General features: G+C 49.5%; 1 protein-coding gene across 1 annotated transcript in view; it reads left to right on the top strand.

The window, feature by feature from the left end:
- Nucleotides 1-12,982, top strand: part of slc9a6a (solute carrier family 9 member A6a) — a 93,417-nt gene extending 80,435 nt beyond the window's left edge. The window contains exons 12-16 of the mRNA XM_086002369.1: nucleotides 1,000-1,153; nucleotides 4,258-4,321; nucleotides 4,879-4,958; nucleotides 7,841-7,946; nucleotides 9,534-12,982. Of these exons, the coding sequence (XP_085858495.1) occupies nucleotides 1,000-1,153; nucleotides 4,258-4,321; nucleotides 4,879-4,958; nucleotides 7,841-7,946; nucleotides 9,534-9,824 (695 nt within the window). The 3' untranslated portion in view covers nucleotides 9,825-12,982. The remainder of the gene's footprint in view (nucleotides 1-999; nucleotides 1,154-4,257; nucleotides 4,322-4,878; nucleotides 4,959-7,840; nucleotides 7,947-9,533) is intronic.
- The last annotated feature ends 8,636 nt before the right edge of the window (nucleotides 12,983-21,618 follow it).

Below are 21,618 nucleotides of genomic sequence, written 5' to 3'. Positions count from 1 at the left end.
GTCTTTTCAGTCTGGAGGACAATTTGTCATCGAGTCCACTTTCCCCTGAGTGTCAGTTATACAGAGGCTTGAAGTCTATCCTCGACTGCTCCAACCTTGGTGCAGTGAGGTCTGACCATGGGCCAGATCTCTCACTGTGCGCTTGAGTGTCTCTCCCACAGTGGGTACAGACTGGAGTCCATCAGGCCAGTCTTAAATCCCTCTCAGTCATCCATTCCCTCAAACATTGATTCAATTCCCCCTAAACCTTTGCACACTGTCTACCACTGGAGCCCTGGGCCAAAGAGGCCAGTGTTTGTATTCTTGGGCTGTCAGTGTTGGTGGTGCAGTTGGAGTTTTTCAGTCAATACTGTGGATAATTTAACCAAATGCTGAATTGGTTTAACTCAGAATCTCACAAACTATTCAATATTCACCCATCACCCCTGTGCTCGCTGACCTACATTATCTCCCGGCCCAGCAACAGCTCGAATTAAACATTCTCAACTTTGTTTTCCAATCCCCTCCATGGCCTCGCCCCTCCCCATCTCTGTGCCCTCTTCCAGCCCTACAACCCTCCGAGATCTCTGTGCCCTCCTCCAGCCCTACAACCCTCCGAGATCTCTGCGCTCCTCCAATTCTGGCCTCTTGCGCAATCCCCGATTTCTTTCACCCCATGATTGGCTCTAAGCTCTGGAATTCCCTCCCTAAACCTCTCCGCCTCTCTCGCCTCCTTTAAGACGCTCCTTAAAACTAACCTCTTTGACCAAGCTTTTGGTCACCTGTCCTAACCTGTGGCTCGGTGCCAATTTTTGTCTGATAATCGCTCCTGTGAAGCACCTTGGGATGTTTTACTACATTAAAGGCGCTGTATAAATACAAGTTGTGTAATACCCGTGGTTTTAGTATTAAACTCGATTACCGCAGCCAGCATCTGTTGCGTTCGAATGCAGCTGGTTGTATTTGGGATATTGCTCCAAGGCACAAGCTGTCTGTGGCGTAAATGACTCTGTTTTTCAGGTTTGAGAGGGGCAATGGCATTTGCCTTGGCCATTCGGGACACCGCTACTTACGCCCGTCAAATGATGTTCAGTACGACACTTTTAATTGTCTTCTTCACTGTCTGGGTCTTTGGCGGAGGAACAACACAGATGTTGTCTTGGCTTCGAATCAGGTGAGACATTCTGTACAAACACCATCAAATGGTGGCAGTCTGACCTGAGTTATTGGGAGCTCCACTCAACGGATTATGGGTAACGTGACAGGCGGGGGGCTGAGGAGGTGAATTGATTTCTGAAAGATAAATGTGTAAACACCAACAACCTTCTCATTGACAGGAAGACTCCAATTATCAGGAAAGGAATTCCAATGATATCACTGATCATACAGTCAGTACGTGGTGTTCAATTCCAATCGCACCACAATTTGCTTAACGCAAGAATATATAATAGCAAAACTCCATGATGCACTGAGCGAGGCAGAGGGTCTGTTGTATGAGGGTGGGACTATTATACCGTGTAATGCACAGTGTGGGTTCGCTGGTCGTTAGCAGTTTGAAAGGGACCGTGAGACCCTTGGGCTATTTCCACTGGGGCTGAAAGGTTCAGGGACTGACTGATCTGATCAAGGACTTCAGGATTAGTGAGAGATTGTTTCTACTGGTCAGTGAGATGGGACGAGAGCGAATAAATAAAAATAATCGCAAAATTAATTAAAGGGGAGGTTAGAAAAACATTCTTTACCCAGAGGGTGGTGAGAATATGGAATTCAGTGCCGCAAACTGTTACAGCAAAGTCCAGAAATTCCTTTATAATAATTCGATAATTGTTTGAAAATCAGGAGCATTAGTGTGGGATTAGTCTGGGTGGGATATTAAAGGGTGTGGGGAGTGAGGGGGAGAGTGGGATTAGACTGGGTGGGATATTAAAGGGTGTGGGGAGTGAGGGGGAGAGTGGGATTAGACTGGGTGGGATATTAAAGGGTGTGGGGAGTGAGGGGAGAGTGAGATTAGACTGGGTGGGATATTAAAGGGTACAGGGAGTGAGGGGGAGAGTGGGATTAGACTGGATGGGATATTAAAGGGTGTGGGGAGTGAGGGGGAGAGTGGGATTAGACTGGGTGGGATATTAAAGGGTGTGGGGAGTGAGGGGAGAGTGAGATTAGACTGGGTGGGATATTAAAGGGTACAGGGAGTGAGTGGGAGAGTGGGATTAGACTGGGTGGGATATTAAAGGGTATAGGGAGTGAGTGGGAGAGTGGGATTAGACTGGGTGGGGTATTAAAGGGTATGGGGAGTGAGGGGGAGAGTGGGATTAGACTGGGTGGGATATTAAAGGGTACGGGGAGTGAGGGGAGAGTGAGATTAGACTGGGTGGGATATTAAAGGGTGCGGGGAGTGAGGGAGAGAGTGGGATTAGACTGGGTGGGATATTAAAGGGTACGGGGAGTGAGGGGGAGAGTGGAATTAGACTGGGTGGGATATTAAAGGGTACGGGGAGTGAGGGGAGAGTGAGTTTAGACTGGGTGGGATATTAAAGGGTGCGGGGAGTGAGGGAGAGAGTGGGATTAGACTGGGTGGGATATTAAAGGGTACGGGGAGTGAGGGGGAGAGTGGGATTAGACTGGGTGGGATATTAAAGGGTACGGGGAGTGAGGGGGAGAGTGGGATTAGACTGGGTGGGATATTAAAGGGTACGGGGAGTGAGGGGGAGAGTGGGATTAGACTGGGTGGGATATTAAAGGGTACGGGGAGTGAGGGGGAGAGTGGGATTAGACTGGGTGGGATATTAAAGGGTGCGGGGAGAGTGAGATTAGACTGGGTGGGATATTAAAGGGTGCGGGGAGAGTGAGATTAGACTGGGTGGGATATTAAAGGGTGAGGGGGAGAGTGGGATTAGACTGGGTGGGATATTAAAGGGTGTGGGGAGTGAGGGGGAGAGTGTGATTAGACTGGATGGGATATTAAAGGGTATGGGGAGTGAGGGGGAGAGTGGGATTAGACTGGATGGGATATTAAAGGGTATGGGGAGTGAGGGGGAGAGTGGGATTAGACTGGATGGGATATTAAAGGGTATGGGGAGTGAGGGGGAGAGTGGGATTAGACTGGATGGGATATTAAAGGGTATGGGGAGTGAGGGGGAGAGTGGGATTAGACTGGGTGGGATATTAAAGGGTGAGGGGGAGAGTGGGATTAGACTGGGTGGGATATTAAAGGGTGTGGGGAGTGAGGGGGAGAGTGGGATTAGACTGGGTGGGATATTAAAGGGTGCGGGGAGTGAGGGGGAGAGTGGGATTAGACTGGGGATATTAAAGGGTATGGGGAGTGAGGGGGAGAGTGGGATTAGACTGGGTGGGATATTAAAGGGTGTGGGGAGTGAGGGGGAGAGTGGGATTAGACTGGGTGGGATATTAAAGGATACGGGGAGTGAGGGGGAGAGTGGGATTAGACTGGGTGGGATATTAAAGGGTGTGGGGAGTGAGGGGGAGAGTGGGATTAGACTGGGTGGGATATTAAAGGGTGTGGGGAGTGAGGGGGAGAGTGGGATTAGACTGGGTGGGACATTAAAGGGTGTGGGGAGTGAGGGGGAGAGTGGGATTAGACTGGGTGGGATATTAAAGGGTACGGGGAGTGAGGGGGAGAGTGGGATTAGACTGGGTGGGATATTAAAGGGTATGGGGAGTGAGGGGGAGAGTGGGATTAGACTGGGTGGGATATTAAAGGGTATGGGGAGTGAGGGGGAGAGTGGGATTAGACTGGGTGGGATATTAAAGGGTGTGGGGAGTGAGGGGGAGAGTGGGATTAGACTGGGTGGGATATTAAAGGGTACGTGGAGTGAGGGGGAGAGTGAGATTAGACTGGGTGGGATATTAAAGGGTACGTGGAGTGAGGGGGAGAGTGGGATTAGACTGGGTGGGATATTAAAGGGTGAGGGGGAGAGTGGGATTAGACTGGGTGGGATATTACAGGGTAGAGGGAGAGTGGGATTAGACTGGGTGGGATATTACAGGGTAGAGGGAGAGTGGGATTAGACTGGGTGGGATATTACAGGGTAGAGGGAGAGTGGGATTAGACTGGGTGGTACATTAAAGGGTATAATAGCAGTTTTGTGAGGTAAGGTTGGAAGATGCTGGTAAATTTCCAGCTCCGGGTCGGAATAAGAGAGCGGGAAATGACTGTCTTTCTTCCCTTTGTTCTCTCTGCGTTTTGCTGCAGTGATGTGAAAGATGTCGAGGGTCTGTAACTTTAAAAGTAAATGTATTTTTTGACTCTGTTTTCAGAGTGGGAGTCGATGCTGACCAGGAACAGTCTGTACATATCGACCAATCACAGGATGGGAGTGCAGTGAGTAAAACAATGGGCAAAATCCATTCTTTATAATGATGGTGTTTGAGGTGATCGTTCAGCAGAGGTTGTTTTTCACTTAAACCTGTGGGTTTTTTTCATGTGGGATAGAAATACCCAGAATCATAGCACAGAAGGAGGCCATTCGGCCCCTCGTGCCTGTGCCGGCTCTGTGAACGAGCGATCCAATCAGTCCCACTCCCCTGCTCTTTCCCCAGAGCCCTGCAAATATCCAATCCGAGTATTTTTAAGTGATTCTCGAGCAGCATGTGACATGAAGGAGAATATTCCTGACCTCACCTGACTGGGGGAAAAACATTTTACAAACTTTCCAAGTGAAAAAATGACTATTTATGAAGTTTGATCAGGTGACGATGTGGCCCAATGAGAGGTCAGGAAACGTTTGTTGTCTCTCTCGGAATGTTAAACCTTCTCTCATTGGCTACTGTTGGGGGGTGGGTGGCAGGACAGAGAGAAAGATTTTACTTTGTGTAAAGTTTTTGGGAGTGTGTGCGTTGCTGAGGATTCAGACTGTTTCCCCTTTTCTATTCCTCTAGGATGCTCCTGAAGGAGAGAGAAGGAACACTAAAGCTGAGAGCGCTTGGCTCTTCCGGCTGTGGTACACGTTCGATCACAAGTATCCTTTGTCTGCCGGGACCACCTGCTCGAATTTCAGTTGCAGGCCAGAGTGATGGACCTGCCCTGATTTCACTGGGACTTCCTGCAATAACATCAGATATAAACTGATGCCTGTGCACAGTGCTCACTCTCACCACAGATGGATTCATTTCAGTATTTTCAGCTTTAACTGTAGTCAGATTGTGACTTGTAACATTGTTTTCAGACCCACCAGTTTTCGGTCCCCCTGTAGACACCGTCTGAAACATAAGAAATAATAGCAGGAGTCGGCCATTCGGCCCCTCGAGCCCGCTCCGCCATTCAATAAGATCATGGCTGATCATCGACCTCAACTCCACTTTCCCGCCTGATCCCCATATCCCTTGATTCCCCTAGAGTCCATAAATCTATCGATCTCAGCCTTGAATATACTCAATGACTCAGAACTCACAGCCCTCTGGGGCAGAGAATTCCAAAGATTCACAACCCTCTGAGTGAAGGAATTCCTCCTCATCTCAGTCCTAAATTGCCGACTCCCTTATCCTGAGACTGTGACCCCTAGTTCTAGATTCTCCAGCCAGGGGGAAACAGCCTCTCAGCATTGACCCTGTCAAGTCCTGTAAGAATTTTATATGTTTTAATGAGATCACCTCTCATTCTTCTAAACTCCAGAGAGTATCGGCCCAATCTACTCAATCTCTCCTCATAGGACAGCCCTCTCATCCCAGGGGGCACCCCAGTAAACACCGGGTACAGCAGGTTAAAGCTTTGTTAAAAGTAACAGGTGGATGTATAGACTTCACCAGATGTGGGCTGGACTCTGGTTAAACTACACTCGGTTAGAACATGTCCACAGGCTGATTACCTCCGGCAACTGCAGCAGATTTGATGAGCAGTTTTCTATAAGCCATTTGACAGTTCCATACGACCCGCTCGCCGTCCCGGGTGGGGGTAATGCTCTTGGGCAATGTTCGTCTCATTGGTTTCTCCGTCTCTCTCCTTCATTGACTGCTGACGTTAATGATCCTCCCGCCAGCCCTAAAACTGCCAACCAGAGTCTCCTCTACCCTCTTACTCATTGGGATGAATGACAGGTGAACAAAGGGCATTGTTTAAAACAAAATCCGCGCACGTTCTGCTTCATTAGGTGCAGAGCAGGAGATGTGACTGGGTGGAATGTGTGGGATGGCCCAGCAGGGGGAGCTCCAGGGCAGACGATGGCTACACCAGGGGGTCGGGTTTCCAAATCTGATTGGCTGTTTCAATCACATGCCTCCAGCTGCCTCGCCCCCATACTCCTGCCATTGGTCGCCCGACATGTCCATCCTTCACAGACCACGGCCAATCGGAAAGCGAATAGACCCTTGGTTACCTGATTGGATGATTCTTGCCCATCGGTCAAACAGCTTTTAACCCGTCTCCAATGGTTTTTATGTCCCTGTGATTCTCGCCCAAGGTTCTCACATCAGGAGATTAATCGATAATTCCTGGAGACTCCGGGAGAGTTGGCCACCCTCAGGAAGGCCATTCAGCCCATCTCAGCCTGCCTGCTGTGAGGAAATACAAATATAAAGAAAGGCTTGAAAAATTAGGTCCTTTTTCATTAGAACAACTCTTCTTCTTAGGCAGTCCCTCAGAACCGAGGATGACTTGCTTCCACATTAAAAATGAGTTCTCAGGTGACTGATGAGTCCAATGCGGGACCTACAGTCTCTGTCACAGGTGGGGCAGACGGTGGTTGAAGGGGCGGGTGGGTGGGGTGCTTGAGTTGACCCGCGCTCCTTCCGCTGTTTGCGCTTGGCTCCCGCTTGCTCCCGGCGAAGAGACTCGAGGTGTTCGGCGCCTTCCCGGATGCTTCTCCTCCACTTTGTGTGGTCTTGGGCCAGGGATTCCCAGGTGTTGGTGGGGATGTTGCACTTTTTCAAGGAGGCTTTGAGGGTGTCGTTGAAGCGTTTCCTCTGCCCACCTGGGGCTCTGTTGCCGTGTCGGAGCTCCGAGTAGAGCACTTGTTTTGGGAGTCTCGTATTGGGCATGCGGACAATGTGGCCCGTCCATCGGAGCTGATCGAGCATGGTGAAAGCTTCGACGCTGGGGATATTGGCCTGAGCAAGAACACTGACGTTGGTGCGCCTATCCTGCCAATGGATTTGCAGGATCTTGCGGAGGCAGCGTTGGTGGTACCTCTCCAGTGCTTTGAGGTGCCTGCTGTACATGGTCCATGTCTCTGAGGCATACAGCAGGGCGGGTATCACTGCTGTTCTGTAGACCATGAGCTTAGAACAGTGTAGATTACCGGACAATATAATAGAAATGTTTAAAATTATGAAAGATTGGGACAGGGTAGATTTTTTTTTAATTTGTTTTTATGGGATGTGGGTGTCGCTGGCAAGGCCCAGCATTTATTGCCCGTCCCTAGTTGCCCTTCAGAAGGTGGTGGTGAGCCCCCTTCATGAACCGCTGCAGTCCGTGTGGTGAAGGTGCTCCCAGCGCTGTTAGGGAGGGAGTTCCAGGATTTTGACCCAACGACGATGAAGGATCGGCGATATACTTCCAAGTCAGGATGGCGAGTGACTTGGAGGGCCTGTGCCGGCTCTTTGAACGAGCTCTCCAATCAGTCCCACTCCCCCCTGCTTTTTCCCCAGAGCCCTGCAAATTTGTTTTCGTTTCAAGTATTTATCCAATTCCTTTTTGAAAGTCACTATTGAATCTGCTCCCACCGCCCTTTCAGGCAGCGCGTTCCAGATCACAACAACTCGCTGCGTAAAAACATTCTCCTCATCTCCCCTCTGGTGTGGGAAACTCTCTTTCAGATGCTGAAACAGTTTCTGATTTTTCACTCTGCCGTTTTCACCCCTTCCAGCCAGGTTGTTAACCTGTTTTTCCTTCACGGAAGTTAACCAGTTATTTGAAACCGATCTTAACTCACAGCGGCCCACCTCTGACCACAACGCTGCCAGGCTGGTGCGGGCCCATCGCAAGGTGCCTGACAAGCCCACTGGCCTACGAGGTGAGAACGGATTAAATCTCTCCGCAAATCTCTCCAGCAGCGTTTGCTGGAAGTTTCCAGAAGTTGCTCGGAGCTGGGATTTGTTCTGGTCTTTGTGTGTCCGTGATGACTGCGGCCACCACGAGAAGCTCTGTCCAGCAGCGGCTGGCCCAGGATTCGGTGAGGAGCCCCAGGAATGGATGTCGGGGTTCATTTCCTCCAGAGTCCCAGATATTCCCCCGTCACCGAGAGCATCGGCAGCCAATCCGATCCCTGCTCGCGGCCAGTGGGGCTCTAACTGACCGGGGGGGTGGGGGGGGGTGCAGTATGTGGCAGGTGGGGGAGCAGTATGTGGCAGGTGGGTGAAGGGGGGGCAGTATGTGGCAGGTGAGGGGGGCAGTATGTGGCAGGTGGGTGAAGGGGGGGCAGTATGTGGCAGGTGACCGGGGGGGGGGGAGAGAGTATGTGGCAGGTGAGGGGGGCAGTATGTGGCAGGTGGTGGGGGGCAGTATGTGACGGGTGGGTGGGGGGAGCAGTATGTGGCGGGTGGGTGGGGGGAGCAGTATGTGGCGGGTGGGTGGGGGGAGCAGTATGTGGCAGGTGGTGGGGGGCAGTATGTGGCAGGTGGTGGGGGGCAGTATGTGGCGGGTGGGGGGGGCAGCATGTGGCAGGTGACCGGGGGGGGGGGGGGCAGTATGTGGCAGGTGACCGGGGGGATGCAGTATGTGGCAGATGGGTGGGGGGGGGGTGCAGTATGTGGCAGGTGGGTGGGTGGGGGGGGGGGGGCAGTATGTGGCAGGTGACCGGGGGGGGGGGGGGGGTGCAGTATGTGGCAGGTGACCGGGCGGGGGGGGGCAGTATGTGTCTATGTATATATAGGAGTGTGTTTATTACTTATATATAATATGTGTATATGTATATATTGTATATTATATATAAACAGACAATGCTGGAGACACTCAGCAGGTCAGGCAGCATCTGTGGAGAGAGAAACAGAGTTAACGTTTCAGGTCGATGACCTTTCGTCAGAACTGGAAAAAAGCAGGAAATGGGACAGATTTTTAAGCAAGTGCAGGGGCTGGGAAAGGGGGGGGAGGGGAGGAAAGAACAAACGGGAAGGTCTGTGATAGGATAGAAGGCAGGAGAAGTAAAGAGACATTGAGAGATATTCCAGGCAAGAGGAGATGGTAATGGGACAGGTTAAGAAACTAAGGATGGCTCGAGATGAAGTGTAAATTGCGCTGGCAGAATGAAAGACAGCTGCCCTGTGGGAGAGAAGAAAAAAAGACAAGAGTGTGGATAAAAAATATATATATGATAGGGGCCGAGGTTATGATCTGAAATTGTTGAACTCAGTGTTGAGTCCAGAGGGCTGTAAAGTGCCTAATTGAAAGATGAGGTGCTGTTCCTCGAGCTTCCGCTGAGCTACGGTGGAACAATGCAAGAGGCCGAGGGCGGTGAGGTCCGAGTGGGAATGGGGCGGTGAATTAAAGTGATTCTGTTTTTATTTCAGATTTCCAGCATCTGCAGTAATTTCTTTTTGTATTGTATATTATATATGGGGTGTGTACAATGCCGGTTTATTGAACTATTTGTTTCCCTACTCAGAACCAGGAGCAGCTGAAGGACGATGATTCGGATTTGATCCTGAACGACGGGGACATCAGTCTGACGTATGGAGACTCCACAGTGACGAGCACCACGGACTCCTCCACCACCGCCTCCGTTTCTGATCGCAGGACCCTCATCCACAGCCTCGAAGAAGCCCAGGAGCGAGAGCTGGCCTTCAGAGAGCATGAGCTGGTGATACGAGGCACGCGACTCGTCCTCCCAGTGGGCGACACTGAACCCGCTCTTAACCTAAACATCACGGATAATTCTCGGCCTCAGCTGATGTAAGCTGCACGTCCGCAGGTTCACCTTGTGCTCTGTGTAACTTAGCCTTTTCACAAGCAGCGCGCTGCTCACTGATTGCATGTCTCAGAATATTTTAAAGAGGTGGACAAGCCGCTATTTAATATACTTTGAGCCATGGCATTTGAAGGATTGAATGCTCCTCACAGATGGAGCAACGAGACGGGATTGTTATATATTTAAAATTTGAATGGATTGTATTTAAAGCACTGAGACCCAACAGCTGACATCCAACTCTGTCTCCATTTGGTCCCTTTCCTTTTGTTTAAACAATCTGCCCTCCTTACAACATGTAACGTTAGCAAGGGCCGTGACGAGACGCCTGGCTGTTTGCTCACTCTCTAGTTGGTGACTTTGAACGAGCTTGAATTTTGTGAAAATCCTCAGTAAGGAAGCGATGGTTTATTTTGTCAGTACTTGTGTGCCTGAGCCAGCTCGTTCAATCACATCTGATTTAATGTGGAGCTGGAGATCCCGTCGTATTGAGTGTGTCAGGATCAGAGTCGTTCTGCTCCAGATTCAGTCCGGTTTCAGCTCCATTTACACCTTTCCGGAATGAAGAAGTAGGATTGGTGCCCGTCAGTGTTTAAGTTTTTACTGTTGATTTGAGTGGCGGAGGAGTGGACGATTTTTGCATTTGATCGATGGACTGGTGAGGTGTAGAATGGTACAGTCACACCACTCTGTGACATTCCCTCACTTGTTGTGACCTTTCACTCTCAAACATCCATTGATGGTTTTCATGGCCTGTGGCCTAGTCTGAGATGAAACGACCAGAAACATATCTTTCATTTACGGCTGGGACTAGTTTGGCTGTGAAGATGATGTGTTCCTGGTAACCCTCAGACTCTGAGAACGGGCCGTGTGGACAATGCAGGGCTGCGATCTACCACTCTCGCAGTGAGAGATTAACCACAGCCTCCAGATTAATCCATTGGTGTCACAGCATGCTGCCTGATCTATTGATTCAGATCAGATTGATCAATATTAACTAGAGACTACCAGCTGCCTGGGATGTATTCTAAAGGTGTAATGTACATGGGTGAAATGGGCCACAGTCAGGAAGACTTTATAACCACTGCTATCTGTGATTGGACCCATCCAGACCTCACTGCTTCCTGATGAAGGAATTTGGATAGTGTGTTTAAATACAGGAAACTTGGCGATATCCGGCACCGACGGGACCGAGCTGCTGCCGATCTATCAAAACTTCCGGATAGACCAGCGCTAATGTTGAAGGATACGGAGGTTTTCATCTCCGTATCTGACAACAAACACTGTTGCTTAGCAACAGCTTGTAAACACTCGGCCCGTACCTTGGAAGCGTCTCTGAAGCTGTTGCTAAGCTACAGAGACGCTTTCCAGAGCCTGACTGTTCAAAAAAATGCTAGGAGAAGAAAAAAAACCTAACCAAAATGGCTGCTGATTTCTGCCGTTAGATCGAGGTTTCCGGACATACAACCTCCGGATAAACCAAAGTTTCCTGTAATGTGTATTTAGAATGAAACAATTTCAAGAATTAAAATGTGTATTAAGATCATTTGTTCTAATCAAAGGTTATTAAATTTACTAGATCCTACTCGTTGGGCTAAAGTACTCGTGGATCGTGCGCAGTGTGCGGACTTGGTCTTTGCTAGTCTCTGGTCGCCAGAGTCTGTGGTTCTGGCTGTTTGCGACATGTTACATTTGTAGTGAAATGAGATAGTGACACAGCCCAGAACCGCGATCACTGGATCTGATGGTGGGCAGCACGGGACCAGTTCAGTGAGTGATGCTGGAATTCGCCATCAACTGTTGTTGGATTGGATGCCGGGAGATTTCTGTCGCTCTCTGAGAGTGGGTTAGTCACTGCTGAGAATGTGTCAGGATTAGGTTGTGAACTGTTTTCCTACAGGGGTTGGGAGAGCTTCCTGCAGTGGGTAACTACAGGGTATTGGTGAGTTATTGTCCTCATATAGGGTCTCAAACAAATCAAATAAATCACCATCCATTAAACGCTAATTGTGTCATTAACTTTACAGAAAGTCTCGCACTTTCTCAGTCTGCCGGTCTCTGTCTCTGTCCCTCTATCTCTCTATCTTTCTATCTAATGCTCTATCTCTCGGCCTATTTATCTATCTATCTCTATCTATCTCTCTATCTCTATCGATCTCTCTATCTCCCTCTATCTCTCTATCTAGCTCTCTGTCTATCTCTCTCTCTCTCTATCTATCTCTATCTCTGTCTATCTCTCTATCTCTATCTATCTCTGTCTATCTCTCTGTCTATCTCTGTCTCTATCTCTATCTCTGTTTATCTCTCTAGCTGTCTATCTCTCTCTCTATCTATCTCTATCTCTGTCTATCTCTCTCTCTCTATCTGTCACTCTGTCCATCTATCTTTCTCTCTTTCTCCCTCCCTGTCACCCAGTGAATCTACAGATAGTTTGAATTGTTCAACCAATCATGGAGTTTGTGGGGAATGTACCTCTGCAAACTATCAGGCTGTGCTATTGTGAAGCGGGAGACAGAGGCAGAGTTCGGGAGCTAAAGCAAGCTGCTTCTGTAGTGCAGGAAGATCTCTCAAAACACGTTGCATCAAGGAGTTAAAAACAAGTGAATGGTGAGCAGGAAACAAGCAGAGAGGGTTGGGGAGAGGTAGGCGTGGGTGCAATCGGAGAGGGTTGGGGAGAGGTAGGCGTGGGTGCAATCGGAGAGAGGGTTTGAGGAGAGGTAGGCGTGGGTGCAATCGGAGAGAGGGTTTGAGGAGGCAGGGAGGGAGTCAGCAAGACAGGGAAATGGGGAGGCAGTTGTAGAGGGCAGGCGGTGGGTTCGGGTCCCTCCAGGGTCTTTGTACCAGTTGTAAATATCAGAAGTACCTGCCAGGCTAATGTTGCTCAATCTGTGACTGGAGACCAGTGACAGCAGGACTGTGACAGTGAGATATTTACAGAATGTGGAGAGAGGATGATGTGGTGCAGGAGCTCTCCCTTCTCTCCCTATATGTCCATTTAATCTTTTGGTGCAACATACTCCAGTTAGTTTTGTGTATTTGGTACCAGTCCCTCAATGGCCACATTCTCATCACTTGCACTTTTTCAAGAGCCCCGAGCCCGAAATTCCTCAATTTGTTTTTTTAATTAAGTGGGGAGAGGGGGTGGGGGAGAGGGGTAGGGTGGAGGGGGGTGGGGGGAAGGTCCGGGGGAGGGGTAGAGCAGAGTGGGGTGGGGGGAGAGGGGTGAGGGGGGGGGAGACAGTGGGGAGAGAGGGTGAGGGGGGGGGAGACAGTGGGGGGAGAGGGGAGAGGAGATGCACTTTTCTCTGCTGCTGGCCCTGGGCAGACTCGGTCAGTGAGCGATGTCGAGCAGGGTCAGTCAGAGGGCAGATCTGAGAATATTTACAGCCAGACATTGGCTTCTGGCTCGGCGAAGTTTAACTGAAGTGATAGTTAGTGTTTCCCGATGTACAATAGCATTAAATGTTGGGTTTCTGACAGTTGGAGTGAGTGCAGTGTTTGCAGTTCTGTCTCTCTGCCACATTCTTGTATACACTGACTGCACAAAGAACACATTGTGTAAATATCCGTTAATTAATGTGGTGCCTGGTATGGAAAATAAAATCATGCGTTTGTTTTAAGAAAAAAAAAATGTTGGAAAATTATTTGGATTATCAGCTTCTTAACTTCAATCTTCATTTACACCAGAGATTGCAATTTCTTGATCCATATCCCAGGGTGAGAACTGGGATTTTCATCATCAGACCTCCCAATCCCTCAGTGTATTGTCAGCTTGGCTCAGTGAGCAGCTCTCTCGCCTCGGGATCAGAAGGTCGTGGGTTCAAACCCCACTCCAGAGACTTGAGCACAAAAATCTAGGCTGACACTCCCAGTGCTGTACTGAGGGAGCGCCGCACTGTCGGAGGGGCAGTACTGAGGGAGCGCCGCACTGTCGGAGGATCAGTACTGAGGGAGCGCCGCACTGTCGGAGGGGCAGTACTGAGGGAGCGCGGCACTGTCGGAGGGGCAGTACTGAGGGAGCGCCGCACTGTCGGAGGGGCAGTATTGAGGGAGCGCCGCACTGTCGGAGGATCAGTACTGAGGGAGCGCCGCACTGTCGGAGGGTCAGTACTGAGGGAGCGCCGCACTGTCGGAGGATCAGTACTGAGGGAGTGCCGCACTGTCGGAGGGGCAGTACTGAGGGAGCGCTGCACTGTCGGAGGGGCAGTACTGAGGGAGCGCCGCACTGTCGGAGGATCAGTACTGAGGGAGCGCCGCACTGTCGGGGGGGCAGTACTGAGTGAGCGCCGCACTGTCGGAGGGGCAGTACTGAGGGAGCGCCGCACTGTCAGAGGGGCAGTACTGAGGGAGCGCCGCACTGTCGGAGGGGCAGTACTGAGGGAGCGCCACACTGTCGGAGGGGCAGTACTGAGGGAGCGCCGCACTGTCGGAGGGACAGTATTGAGGGAGCGCTGCACTGTCGGAGGGGCAGTATTGAGGGAGCGCTGCACTGTCCCGGAGGGGCAGTACTGAGGGAGCGCCGCACTGTCAGAGGGGCAGTACTGAGGGAGTGCCGCATTGTTGGAGGGGCAGTACTGAGGGAGCGCTGCACTGTCGGAGGGACAGTATTGAGGGAGCGCTGCACTGTCAGAGGGGCAGTACTGAGGGAGTGCTGCACTGTCGGAGGATCAGTACTGAGGGAGCGCCGCACTGTCGGAGGGGCAGTACTGAGGGAGAGCCGCACTGTCGGAGGGGCAGTACTGAGGGAGTGCTGCACTGTCGGAGGGGCAGTACTGAGGGAGTGCTGCACTGTCGGAGGGGCAGTACTGAGGGAGCGCTGCACTGTCGGAGGGGCAGTACTGAGGGAGAGCCGCACAGTTGGAGGGGCAGTACTGAGGGAGCGCCGCACTGTCGGAGGGGCAGTACTGAGGGAGCGCTGCACTGTCGGAGGGGCAGTACTGAGGGAGCGCCGCACTGTCGGAGGGGCAGTACTGAGGGAGCGCCGCACAGTTGGAGGGGCAGTACTGAGGGAGCGCCGCACTGTGGGTGGAGCAGTACTGAAGGAGCGCCGCACTGTTGGAGGTGCCGTCTTTCAGGTGAGACATTAAATTGAGGCGCCATCTGCGTGTAAAAGATCCCACAGCATTATTTTGAAGAGGAACAGGGGAGTTTTCCCCAGTGTTCTGGCCGATATTTATTTCTCAACCAACATTCATTATCTGGTCATTATCTCACTGCTGTTTGTGGGAGCTTGCTGTGTGCAAATTGGCTGCCGCGTTTCCTACATTACAACAGTGACTACACTTCCAGAGTGCTTCATTGGCTGTAAAGCGCTTTGGGAAATCCTGAGGTGGTGAAAGGCGCTGGAGAAAGGCAGGTCTTTCAATCCGCTATGTTTACTATGGGGAGGGGGTGCATTAACAGGCATCCAGTAGAAGAGTCTCCCGGGGGCCGGTACAACCTGCTGGTTTACGGGGGAAGGGAGCAGAGATGGAATTCTTGACCTCATTTAGAGAGCAAGAAGTCGCAAGATTTCATGCACAAAAACAGGCCATTCGGCCCACTGCTCCGTGCCGGTGTTTCTGCTCCACACCAGCCTCCTCCCACCCCTCCACACCAGCCTCCTCCCACCCCTCCACCTCATCTGCATAACCTTCTATTCCTTTCTCCCTCGTGTGTTTAGCTTCCCCTTAAATGCATCTGTGCCCTTCGCCTCCGAGACTGAGGGCTTTTTCAGTGAAGTCCAGGTCTGCTCTCTACAACGGAGCTTCCATCAGTGTTGGGCATCGGACTCCGAATTCCACCAAGCCATGGTATGTTTGCAGGAAACTGGAGCAAATGGATTCATGGCGGGTTGGTGTGAAAAGCCAGTGCTGGTGTCAGAGTGCAGAGGGTGGCAGATGTGATGGTGGGGCTTCACACTGCGCTGCATCTCTATGGAAACCAAGGGAACCAGTTCACAGCTCACAGCAGCAATTCAGTGAGAGACTCCTGTACCTCTCTGAGTAATGGGGACAGTACCACCCTTCATCGTTTAAAATTCTCATCCTTGTTTTCCAATCCCTCCATGTCTTCGTCCCTCTCTATCTCAGTAACCTCCTCCAGCCCTACGACCCTCCAAGATCTCTGCGCTCCTCCAATTCTGCCCTCCTGAGCATCTCCGATTTCCATCACTCCACCATTGGCGGCCGTGCCTTAGAGTCATAGAGTTATACAGCACAGAAAGAGGCCCTTTGGCCCATCGTGTCCGCGCCAGCCATCAAGCCCTGTCTATTCTAATCCCATTTTCCAACACTTGGTCCGTAGCCTTCAGCTGCCTGGGCCCCGAGCTCTGGAATTCCCTCCCTAAACCTCTCCACCTCTCTCTCCTCCTTTAAGACGCTCCTTAAAACCTGCCTCTTTGGCCAAGCTTTTGGTCACCTGACCTAATATCTCCTTATGTGACTCGATATCAGTGTTTGTTTGATAATCGCTCCTGTGAAGCGTCTTGGGTCGCTTTACTGTGTTAAAGGCGCTATATAAATACAATAACAACAACAACTTGTATTTATATAGCACCTTTAACGTATTAAAACGTCCCAAGGTGCTTCACAGGAGTATTTTAAGGCAAAAATTTGACACCAAGCCACATAAGGAGAAATTAGGGTAGGAAGAGGTCGGTTTTAAGGAGCGTCTTGAAGGAGGAGAGCGGCGGAGAGGTTTAGGGAGGGAATTCCAGAGCTTGGGGCCCAGGCAGCTGAAGGCACGGCCGCCAGTGGTGGAGTGATGGAAATCGGGGGATGCTCAAGAGGGCAGAATTGGAGGAGCTCAGAGATCTCAGGGTGGGGGGGGGAAGAGGGGGTGGAGACTGTGGGGCTGAAGGAGATTACAGAGATAGGGAGGGGCGAGGCCACGGAGGGTTTTGAAAACAAAGATGAAAATTTTGAAATAGAGACGTTGCTTAACCGGGAGCCAATGTAGGTAACAATGCGGGAGCGGGAAGAGAAGCCATTGCAGGTGATTCTCTGGCTACGATTATAGATAAGAATGGAACCAGGCGAGTGCAGTCCCACCCAGCTGGACGATGGTGGAGAGGCGTTGGAGGAGGATGGAGTGGTCAACCGTGTCAAAGGCTGCAGGCAAGTCGAGAAGGATGAGGAGGGATAGTTTACCTAAATAAAGTTTTTTTAAAAAAACAGGATTGCAGAAAATGAGAGAGAACACAGCGAATACCTGGGCCCTGGCAATACGGCGTGACGACCCAAAGCCCAGCCCTTTCAGCTGTTTACTGTGGACTGGAGAGGAGAGGAGTGTCAGGGAAACATCAACTGAGAGCGGTTTTCTGGGCCCTGAAAATGTATTGAAGATCTCAGAGGTGAAGTTGTGACAAGACAATGAATATTTCACCACAACTCACAACCCTGCACCTTATCTGAACTCTACCCGAACTCTGAACCCTGCACCCTACCTGAACTCTATCTGAACTCTCAACCCTGTACCCTACTTGAACTAACTCAGCCGATTGGATGCTATCGCGTATTGCTAATGCTCCCGTCCTTGCCAACCACCTTTAGTTCCTCACCACCTTGCTTCCTAATCTTTCCATGAGACGGTTCCTGGAATTCAGTCTTGCTGATGTTGAGCAAGAGAAAATTCAACCTCATAAGAACATAAGAAATAGGAGCAGGATCAGGCTACACAGCCCCTGGGCCTGCTCCACTACCCACAGGGCCATGTCCGATCCGAACCTAGACTCATGTCCAAATTCCTGCCCGCTCCCCGTAACCCTTTATTCCCTTTACTTCTAGGAAACTGTCTATTTCTGTTTTAAATTTATGTAATGATGTAGCTTCTACAGCTTTTTGGGGCAGCATATTCCATGGACCTACCACCCTCTGAGTGAAGTAGTTCCTCCTCATCTCAGTTTTGAAAGAGCAGCCCCTTATTCTAAGACTATGCCCCCTAGTTCTAGTTTCACCCATCATCGGGAACATCCTCCCCGCATCCACCCGATCCAACCCCTTCACAATCTTATATGTTTCAATAAGATCGCCTCTCATTTTTCTGAACTCCAATGAGTAGAGTCCCAATCTACTCAACCTCTCCTCATATGTCCATCCCCTCATCCCCGGGATTAACCGAGTGAACCTTCTTTGTACTGACTCGAGAGCAAGTATGTCTTTTCTTAAGTATGGACACCAAAACTGTATGCAGTATTCCAGGTGCGGTCTCACCAATACCTTGTACAACTGAAGCAATACCTCCCTATTTTTATATTCTATCCCCCTAGCAATGAAAGCCAACATTCCATTGGACGCCTTAACCACTTGCTGCACCTGAATACTAACCTTTTGAGTTTATTGCACCATGACCCCAGATCCCTTTGTACTTCAGTACTTTCCAGTTTCTTGCCATTAAGATAATAACTTGCTCTATGATTTTTCCTGCCAAAGTGCATAACCTCACACTTTCCAGCATTGTATTCCATCTGCCAAATCTCTGCCCACTTACTTAGCCTGTCTATGTCCCCTTGCAGGTTTTTTATGTCCTCCTCACTCACTACTTTCCCTCCCATCTTAGTATCATCTGCAAACTTTGATATGTTACACTCGGTCCCCTCCTCCAAATCGGTAATATAGATTGTAAAGAGTTGGGGACCCAGCACTGACCCCTGCGAACACCACTAATTACTGATTGCCAGTCTGAGAATGAACCATTTATCCCAACTCTCTGCCTTCTGTTAGATAGCCAATCCTCTATCCATGCCAGAATATTACCCCCAATCCTGTGATTTTTTATCTTAAGCAATAATCTTTTGTGTGGCACCTTGTCAAATGCCTTTTGGAAGTCTAAATACACTACGTCCACTGGTTCCCCTTTATCCACCCTATATGTTACTTCCTCAAAGAACTCCAGCAAATTTGTCAAAAGTGACTTCCCCTTCATAAAACCAGGCTGACTTTGTCCTATTAAATTATGATTATCCAAATGTCCTGTTACTGTCTCCTTAATAATGGACTCCAAAATTTTACCTACCACAGATGTTAGGCTAACCGGTCTATAGTTTCCAGCCTTCTGTCTACTGCCCTTTTTAAATAAGGGCGTTACATTAGCAGTTTTCCAGTCTGCCGGGACCTTTGCTGAGTCCAGGGAGTTTTGGAAAATGATTACCAATGCATCCACAATCCCTACCGCCACTTCCCTCAAGACCCTAGGATGTAAGCCATCAGGTCCAGGTGATTTATCCGCCTTGAGTCCCATTATTTTACCGAGTACCACTTCCTTAGTGATTTTGATCGTCTTTAGCTCCTCCCCCCCCATAGCCCCCTGTTTGTCCAGTGTTGGGATATTCTTAGTGTCCTCTACTGTAAAGACTGATACAAAATATTCATTCAGTGTTTTTGTCATCTCCATATTTCCCACCATTAATTTCCTGGTCTCATCCTCTAAGGGGACCAACATTTACTTTAGCCACCCTTTTTCTTTTTATATAACTATAAAAACTCTTACTATCTGTTTTTATATTTTTTGCTAATTTACTTTCATAATCTATCTTCCCTTTCTTAATCAATCTTTTTGTTATTTTTTGCTGTCTTTTAAAGTTTTCCCAATCCTTTATCCTCCCACTAGATTTGGCTACCTTATATGCCCTTGTTTTTAGTCGAATACTATCCTTAATTTCTTTACTTAGCCACGGATGGCTGTCTTTTCTTTTACACCCTTTTCTCAGTGGAATATATATTTTTTGGAAGTTGTAAAATAACTCCTTAAATGTACACCACTGATCATGTATCGTCTTACCCTTTAATCTATTTTCCCAATCCACTCTACTCAATTCCGCTCTCATACCTTCATAGTCTCCTTTATTCAAGCTTAGCACGCTTGTTTGAGATCCAACCTTCTCACCCTCTAATTGAATATGGAATTCAACCATGTTATGGTCACTCATTCCAAGGGGATCCTTTACTAGGACATTTTTAATTAATCCTGTCTCGTTACACAGGACCAGATCTAAGGTTGCTTGCCCCCTGGTCGGTTCAGTTACATACTGCTCAAGAAACCCATCCCTAATACACTCAATGAACTCATCCTCAAGGCAGCCCTGCCCAATTTGATTTGTCCAATTAATATGATAGTTAAAATCCCCCATAATTATAGATGTTCCCTTATTACAAGCCTCAACTATTTCCTGATTGATACTCCGTCCAACAGAGTTGCAACTGTTCGGAGGCCTATAGACTACGCCCACTAGTGTTTTTTTCCCCTTATTATTCCTTACCTCCACCCAAACTGTTTCATTATCCTGATCTTTTGACCCATATCATTTCTCTGTATTACAGTGATTCCTTCCTTTATTAACATAGCCACCCCACCTCCCCTTCCTTCCTGCCTGTCCTTCCTGATCGTTAAATAACCTGGTATGTTTAATTCCCAGGCATTGTCACCCTGCAGCCATGTTTCTGTAATGGCCACAAGATCATACCCATATGTAGTTATTTGTGCCATTAACTCGTCTATTTTGTTACGAATGCTACGTGCATTCAGATAGAGAACTTTCAAATATGTTTTGTGACACTTAGTTCCTGCTTTTGCCCTTTTTATTACTTTACCTTTTACTCCATACCTTCTGCCCCTTCCTGACACGCTCTGGTTTTTAATTTCCCCACTGCTACCTAAGTCTATGACCTTCTCTGTTGTCATTTTTATTATTTGCTCTCTAGGAACCTCCCCCCCACTAGTTAGTTTAAAGCCCTCTCTACAGCCCTAGTTATATGATCCGCCAGGACTCTAGTCCCAGCACTGGCCAAGTGAAGCCCATCCCAACGGAACAGCTCTCTCCTGCCCCAGTACTGGTGCCAGTGTCCCAGGAAGCAAAACCCATTTCTCCCACACCAGTCTTTGAGCCACGCATTTAACTCTCTAATTTTATTTGTCCTAGCCAAATTTGCTCGTGGCTCAGGTAATAATCCAGAGATTATTACCCTTGAGGTTCTGTTTTTTAATTTGACCCCTAGCTGCTCATACTCCTTTAACAGAACCGGCTTCCTAGTCCTATCTACGCCGTTTGTACCAACATGGACCACGACAACTGGATCCACCCCCTCCCACTGCAAGTTTCTTTCCAACCCAGAGGAGATGTCCTTAACCCTGGCACCGGGTAGGCAACACAGCCTTCGGGACTCTCGCTCTTGGCTGCAGAGAACTCTATCTAGCCCCCTAATAATACTATCCCCTACCACTACAACGTTTCTATTTACTCCCCCCTCTTGAATGGCCCCCCGTTCCACGGTGCTGTGGCCAGGTTGCTCATCCTCCCTGCAGTCCCTGCTCCTGTCCCCACAGGGAGTAAGAACCTCGAACCTGTTGGACAAGAGCAAGGGCTGCGGCTCCTCCAGCTCTACCTCCTGGATCCCCGTACCTGCCTCACTCGTAGTCACACCGTCCTGTCCCTGACCATGGGCTACATCTGAATTAATTAACTTCATAGGTGTGACCACCTCCTGATACACAGAGTCCAGGTACTTCTCCCCCTCCCTGATGTGTCGCAGTGTCTGAAGCTCAGACTCCAGCTCATCAACACGGAGCTGGAGTTCCTGTAGCAGCAGACACTTGTCACAGACGTAATCACCGTGAGCCTCAATGAGGTTCATCCGCAATTTGGTATCAGACAGCAGGGCTGGTGGAAGATTAGAATCATAGAATGGTTACAGCACAGAAGGAGGCCATTCGGCCCATCGAGCCCATGCCGGCTCTCTACAAGAGCACTTCAGCTAGGCCCACTCCCCCGCCCTTTCCCCATAGCCCTGCAAGTCTTTTTCCTTCAGGT

Source organism: Somniosus microcephalus, chromosome 1 (assembly GCF_052327205.1).
Source record: "Somniosus microcephalus isolate GS21.2 chromosome 1, FLI_Smic_1.0, whole genome shotgun sequence".
NCBI lineage: Eukaryota > Metazoa > Chordata > Chondrichthyes > Squaliformes > Somniosidae > Somniosus > Somniosus microcephalus.
Note: the sequence above shows the minus strand (reverse complement) of the source record. Positions and strands in the feature narration are given on the sequence as shown.